General features: G+C 45.1%; 1 protein-coding gene across 1 annotated transcript; it reads right to left on the bottom strand.

The window, feature by feature from the left end:
- Positions 1 to 1,389: 1,389 nt before the first annotated feature.
- On the bottom strand, positions 1,390 to 7,138 carry GREP1 (glycine rich extracellular protein 1). Its single transcript, XM_066626822.1, has 6 exons — positions 7,015 to 7,138; positions 6,271 to 6,345; positions 5,562 to 5,639; positions 4,805 to 4,879; positions 2,282 to 2,335; positions 1,390 to 1,510 (listed from the first exon to the last, which is right to left on the bottom strand). The coding sequence occupies exons 1-6, from the start codon at positions 7,106 to 7,108 to the stop codon at positions 1,485 to 1,487; spliced, it is 402 nt and encodes a 133-aa protein (XP_066482919.1). The 5' UTR covers positions 7,109 to 7,138; the 3' UTR covers positions 1,390 to 1,484.
- Between the last annotated feature and the right edge of the window lie 273 nt (positions 7,139 to 7,411).

Genomic DNA, 7,411 nt, shown 5'->3' with positions numbered 1-7,411 from the left:
TATAAGCCTATAGCACCTGGTATTCCCAGGCAGTCTCCCATCCAAGTACTAACCAGGCCTGACCTTGCTTAGCTTCCAAGATTAGACAAGAGTAGGCATGTACAGGGTAACAGTTGCTGCCAGTTAAGGGTGTTCTGCAAAGATCTCTTTATTTTCCCAGGTTTTTAACAGCCCAATCCTATTCAGGCCTTACATTTGTTCCTGTGGCGTAAGGCCCTTCACGGCTGTCACGCAATGTGACAAGCCATTTGGTCTGGCCTGGCTGCTTCCACAAGGGGCAAGTGGTTGGGGCCATGCAGCAGCAGACCAGGAATACCCAACAGCACTAGTAAATTAAAGCAATGGGCAGGGGGGAGGCAGGGAGGGGGTGGAATGGGTTGGGGAGGAACAGGGAGGAGATGGGGCAGGAAGGAGGGCTGATCGGGGAGCAGGAAGGAGGTGGTATTGATGGCAGTGCCGCATCAGTGGTCAATACCCTATCCACTTTCCTGGCCTCGTTCTTCTGACCCCGGCGCAGATCCAAGTAGACCCTACTTAACCCAGACCCTGGCTTAACTCAGAGCAAGAGAACAAATGTTCCTTTACCCCAAGGAGGCCTCCCAAGCCCAAAGCTCCCCCATGGGATATAGCGGCCACCCACCACATTGGCACAGCTACATTGCCACGTAGGGAGTTGAGTAGATTGGGCTGCCCAACTATGATGAGACTATTTTCATGCTTAAGTTTTTAGCTATTCTTTCATTTCTGTTTTAAGATGAAGTTATTATTTTTACTTCTATAAGCTGTCCTGGAAATTATTTCTTTTGAACAACCAGGGGAAACAAATTTATGAAATAAACTTCTTGCACACCTTGAACCAGTCGTGGTTCTAAGTGTTTCATTCTGCTCTATGGGTGGGTGGTATGTTTAGGCTGTAAGAAACCAAAGGCGAATGGAAAGCATTTGGGGGGGATTTTTAGAAGATGAACCAGAGGGATTTCAGAACACACCATGTATGCCTAAATAATTTCAAAGGCTTACTTGGTATATTTTGTTTCGCTGGCCAAGGATAAGAAATACACCAAAAAACACAACTGTAGATTTTGTTTATTTTTTAGTTGAAAAGACATTTGTGTCTGGGCAGCCAGGAATTCTCTAAGGTGTCATCCATTCTAGGCAAACTCCAAAGAAGTGGAGTTTGTCGGTCACACCTCTTAAAAGAAAAAGGTTTGCCAACACCACCTTTCCCATTTCTATAGAATTCATCACTAACATGCTAGCAAGCCCTTGGAAAAAGTGCTGACCAAGGCATTAAAGACTAACATGGTCAAGTTTTTTCTTCTTTTAAAATGAAGTTTCTACAAATAAAAACACAATAGGAGATTTAAAAAAAAGAGAGATGATCATTTGTAATGGGAGACTTGATTGTTGTTGGTCATCAGAATTAGCACCAAAGGTTGTTGAGATGCCTGAATCCTGCTACAGGAAGTCCCGCAGAGTATCCCTCAGCATTTTCCAGAAGGACAGCGACCTGGGAAAGAGAGAAAAAGAGGATAAAGATAAAAGATCAGACCTTGTTTCCTGTCCCAACTCAGCAATTTTACAGATGCAAATCACACAAAGCCATGAGGTGAGGATAGAAACTTTCACCCAGTGCTGATAAATGATCAGACATGAAGCCTTTTTCCCAGATCTGCTTTTTCCTGGCAGTTGATATTCAGTTGGTATTCAGTTCCATCTGAATACCCTGTGGCAATGATTGGGGAAATATCACCTGGAAAAATCCTCCTTTGGGACAGTGAAGCCAAAAAGCATGTGTAAACTACAAATTGATACTGGTAGATAACCGAGATAGCTGCCAAAGAATCCTGGGAACCATAGCTCTGCGGGTACTCAGACTTCATTGAGAGATCCTTATGCTGCAATCTAGAACACTTGCCTAGAAGTGAGTTCTATTGAACACTATGGCTTACTTCTGAGTAACCATGCATAGGATTGTGTTGTAAGTCCTCCTCATAGAACTACAGATCCCAGGGATCTCTGGGGAGAGGACATCACTATTAAACCAGTTTATATCCATGAGGAACCTAAGCCCACTGGTTATTCTATAGCATCATGAGTTAGACAGAAATAGCTGGAATGGTGGTGGGGATACAGATTTGGGCTGATGTGGGCAGCAATGATGAGAATCAGCCATTGTTAAACCATTTCTGTGCAATGTTGCATATACACAACAGGGACCAAATGTGTAAACCTGTGGGCTGGGCAAAAATGGGTTAAGGAAGATATTGGAATTTCTTACCTCTGTAGCCATTCCCCAGAAATCCATTCAGTCCATATTTAGATTCTTTTGCTCCTAAAGCAAAAGAGAAAGGAATCAGGTAAAGTTAACTTGATTCATACAGGTTTGCATCTGTCCTCTTGCTTCATTCTCTTTTGGTTTACACAGGTCTGGTCCATCTATGAAGCCAACTGACACGGTCACCTTGGACAGCTGATTGGTATAGGGTGCCTATCTCTGTCTGCTTCTCCTTCTACCTTTGGTATTGGGAAAGGAAGAGGGAGACAGAGAGGAAGAGGAAATGAGGAGCAGAGGTTGTCACATTATCAGCACCAGCAGGAGAAGCAGAGGTTGGCACATAATCAGTTAAAGAGCGGCATCACCTGGCATGCCACCTTGAGTGTTAGGAGGTATTGGGAATTTGGCCAGCCCAAGGCCTACAGACCCCTTTTCCATTTTATTCAAAGTAAGAAATTCATTGTAAATGTGGTCTGTTTCTGTACAAATCTCAGTTCTCATGGCCTCCTGCTTTACAAAAAAAGAAAAAAAGGCAGAGCAGGTGTCAAAGGGAGGGCTACAGAATGGTTAAAAGACGGGAGATTTTGGTCCTATTCTTGTATGGCATACTTTTGGGTGGCATGACAATTTCTAAGAGCAGTTTGTGACAGATGTAGGGCCTCTGATGTAGGTGTGCTATATTCAGTGTATCAGTGACACACACCCAGTCACACAGTGCCCACGCACAGCCCAGAGGCAGAATGCGGATGTCTTTCTCCCTCCCCCCATGTCATAGAATGACCTGGTTCTCCAGCAGGCATTAGCAGAATAGGAGTTTTTAATGGCAAAGATGCCAAGGAATCAAAGGACTCCATTATGTATCCGCAGGGAATCATGGCCAATGGCAGCTTTCAGCATCTGCCTAAAGTGCAGTTCCTGGGCTACTCTCGTCTTTTGCTATCCTTGTACCAAAATCTGGCACCTGAACAGGCTGCCTTACTCTTAGACCACCTAATTGAACTTTGTATAATCTGAAAAAGTTAGAAAAGCTTTTAGGAGAGAGAGAGAGAGAGAGAGAGAGAGCTGGTGGCAGCAACAGAATTGTCTGGCCTATTATAGCATGCTGCCATCTTGTGGGGGGTCTCCACTCTGCTACCACTGACTGCAACCAAGAATATCCAGTAGCGGCAGGGAACTGTGTGGCAACAATAAACCAATGATTTTCAAACTTTCTGCTTTCAGAGGACACTTCCCACATAGGCGTGCCTGCCAGAGATCTCTAAACATTTGCCACAGAACCATGCAGAGGATTCTGGGGCCTCTTCTAGGGTGCACACAGTTCCTATGGGGTGCTATGCTGGCCAGGCCTGCTAGATCTGACCATGACCTACACCCAAGACTTTCCATCCCCTGGAGAAGGACAGAGGATGTGCTGACATAAATGGCATAAATGTGCTGACATAAATGGCAGAACAGACTAGCTGCCGTTTATGGTAGCTGGCTATCCACTGGATCTGGCCAGTGTCATTTGTGCCTTGGTAACATGCAGATTAGACTACGGCAATGCCCTGTGCTTGGGACAGCCCTGAAGAGCATTTGGAAATCACAACCAGTCCAGAATGCAGATGCTTGAGTTTTAAAAGAGTGAGGCACATTCATATGCATGCCTACTCAGAAGTAAGTCCTATTGTGTTTGATGGGGCTAACTCTCAGGGAAGTGTGGTTAGGACTGCAGCCTTAGTTGCTCAAAGTATCCAATTCTGATTTTGCATCAGCTTTATGATCAACAATCATTTGGTTTCTAGGCTCAATTCAAAGTGCTGGCTTTGACTTTTGAGTTATAAAGCCCTAAACAGACCAGAATACCTTAATTACCATCTTCTCTCATATAAATCTAGCCACACACTCAAGTCACGATCGAAGTCTTTGCTCTATGTTCCCCCACCAACTGAGGTATAGTGAGTGGTGACACAAAACTAGGCCTTCTCAGGAATGGCACCAAGGCCACAAAATCCCCTTCTGAGAGAAGGTCATTTGGCCTATCATTGCTTGACTTTAGGCAACAAGTCAAAATGCTGTTTTTTTTAGAGGGTGCTTTGGGGGACAGAGAACTAATTCTGCATAAATCTGCTGGTTCCTTGACATTGCCTGAAGTGCTTTGTCTTTCTTTATTGCTGCGTAATTTATGTATTGTGGTTTAATACTGTTGCGAGTTATGCTGTGTGCCCTTAAAGGTTTTAAAAGGTGGTTATAAAGATTTTAATACAGTAATTGATGATCTTCTCATTGAGGGACCCCAGGGATCTCCAGAACACTGTCTGAAAAAGAACTGGATGTTACAGTTGTGGCATGGAGAGGTTGCCATCAACAGGCAATTTCATACAGCTTTCCTGTGGCAAATGGGGAAATGTAATGGGTAGAGCAGCTCTAAGAATTATGGGACACTAAGGGGAGAAGGGGGTAGTAAGGGATGGTTCCCCTGTCTGCTGGAGGGTGAGGCACCTCTTCCCCATTGTTTCTGGAGAATGCAGATTTTAGTCCACCTACCATATTCTCCCAGTGCCTGCCCAGGGCCCAGCTGTCCACCATAACCTCCAGGGGCAACAGCGCTATATGGACCTGCTGGGTAGAGCAAGAGGCAAAAACTAAACACAGTGAAGGTGGCCCTTGGTTGTACACCATGCTCCCAAACTCAGAGAGAAGCCCTCTAGAAAGCAGGGTAGTGGACATCCTCAGTCTTACCTGCTCCCACCCCATTAGCTTGGGGTTCTCTACCATTCATATACTTCAGCCCATTTCCATTGCCTACACAGGATGGAGAGGAAGCAGAGAATGAGAAGGGGGAAGAATTTAACAAAATGTCCCCCCCAAACCCTGCATTCACTCTTGTCTCCATGCTGTATGGTCCCTGTTCCCTAGGATTAAGGTTCAAAAGTCCTAACATCCTCTGATGATCCATCCATCATCTGCCAAAAATTCTCCATCTGTTGCATGCTTAGGACAAACTGGTCTGTTTCTCCATGCAAAAAAAAATGACTGGACAGAAATCTAACAGGAAATAGCTCACTGTTCAGAAACCGAGAAAACACTTTAGTTTCCTAGGATTCTGTTGCTGAATTGGCAACCATCATCAAGTAAAACAAACAGCATGCATGCTCTGCTCATGTACCAGTAACTAGATTTCAGAATTTTCTCTTTGGTTATGAGTATTACTCAGTTTTTCAATTCAAGCTGCTTGTTAGCAAGTGTGTATGTGATTAGTCCACTCCTTGTTTCATGGCTATGTGGGCTCTCTTTCACCTACCATAATTAATTGCAGCTGGGTCTACACTGATCCCACCTGGTCCACCAGTTTGGGGTCCATAGGGGCTCTGAGGAACTTCTGGAAGGCATGAGAGAAAAAGGAGCAGGGAAGGTAAGAGGATAATATCACTTCCCTAGCCAGATCTCTATCCCCATCTCGCCCCACTCCTAGCAAAATCACAACTTTTGCTATGCTGCGCAGCAAGCCCACACATGAATTTACAACCTTGGAATACCAAGTCACAGCCAGCCAGAGCTCTGTGTGCTGAAGAAAAAAAACATCTGCTCCAAAGAGACCCAAATTCTGAACTAGGACTAGTGGAATTTTGCACATGTTATGCAGACAAAGACATTTACATAAATGTTATTTACATCAGTGGTTCTGGTGAGCTCTTGGCTCACAGTAAAGGGCAGAGAGCTCCATAGGGGTATTAAAGCCCCACTTCCTGGCTTCAGCATCTGCTCTCCTCTCCCATATATGCCTGTCTTGAGGACTAGATACTTGGATTTGCCTTGCTCTACAAAAATGAAATGTGAAATAGTCAAGATATTGACAGCCCAATCATTTTCAAGATACAGCACATGCCTTTTTGATGCGCCTTTGGTGGAGGGAAGGATAGGATTGGGCTCTGAATTATGCACTCAGTTTTGAATTCTGCACTTTTTGCTGTGCCTGCAGGATGCACTGGCCACAGACACACCTAACTTACCATATCTTCCAGCATCATAGTCTCCTCCCAGGCCAGCAGCCTCTGCCTGCCCATTGTACGACAGCTGCCCTGCCCCTGTGACACAGGTGGGAGTTAGAAGAAGTGCAAGAGAAAGTCACTTGCTACAACAGGAAGGGTCCCCGAAGACCAGGTACCCACCCTTCCTTCCCTTAGGACAAATCAATGAATCCTCCTAAATTTACATAGGACATATTCAATGCCTGAATGAGCTATAAAAACTTCACCTTTTGACCTCCCCCAATTTTAGCCAATTTGTGGTCCCCCTGTAGCCTTCTAAGCTACAGCTAAGCTATAGCTAAGGGGGTATCACAAAAGATAAGTGGCCCAGATCCTATCTGCCCCCCTGTAATTGGAACCCTTGACGCATCTTACACTATATACTGTACCTGTTCAGTTACGTCTTTTCCTCAGAAAACTGTAATCACAGGAAGAGGGCTGGGCTTCTTTGGCAAGGAAGTCTCCTTGCCCCCAACAAACTACACTTTCTAGGATTCCTTGGGGGAAACCATGGCAGATGGTATATAAAACCAAGATAAACATTCAGCAGGCACAGATATGCCCAGACAGCATTCAGTTTTATCTCCCATCACTTTCACCTTCATTCCCGTGACACTGGTAATTAAGACAGATTGTGCAAGCTGCACAAAGCCAAGGTTTGTTTGCCAGGCAGATGACGCACAAACCACCCCTGGAGGGATGCTGATTTCCTTATGGAAGACTCACCTCCATATTTGGCAGCTGCGGGATCTCCGACGGGGCCTCCTAGCTGACTGCCGTAGGGAGTCTGGGCACCTACAAATGGGGACACACCCAACATTTCAAGACAGCAGCTCTTTCCTTACATACTCAGGACCTACAAAGGCTTGTTTCTGTTGGGATTAGCCCTTCCTGGAAGTCACTCCCTCTGAACTGGTTGTTCTGTCCTGTAATTTTAAGTGGAGTTGGGAGATGTGGTTATCTCCAGTATGCAAGCAGATGAGATAGTGTTAGAGACAAGTAATTAGATCTCCCATGTTTTTAGGGCACGTGCAGCCACTGTGTGCTTGTGTTTTGATTTCAGCTAGGAAACCAGCACAAAGGGAAAAAATTAACCCTCATGCAAAGGCCGAATCTCTCCTAT

The sequence above is a fragment of the Tiliqua scincoides genome, chromosome 5 (genome assembly GCF_035046505.1).
Source record: "Tiliqua scincoides isolate rTilSci1 chromosome 5, rTilSci1.hap2, whole genome shotgun sequence".
NCBI lineage: Eukaryota > Metazoa > Chordata > Lepidosauria > Squamata > Scincidae > Tiliqua > Tiliqua scincoides.
This window is presented reverse-complemented; position numbering and strand designations above follow the sequence as displayed.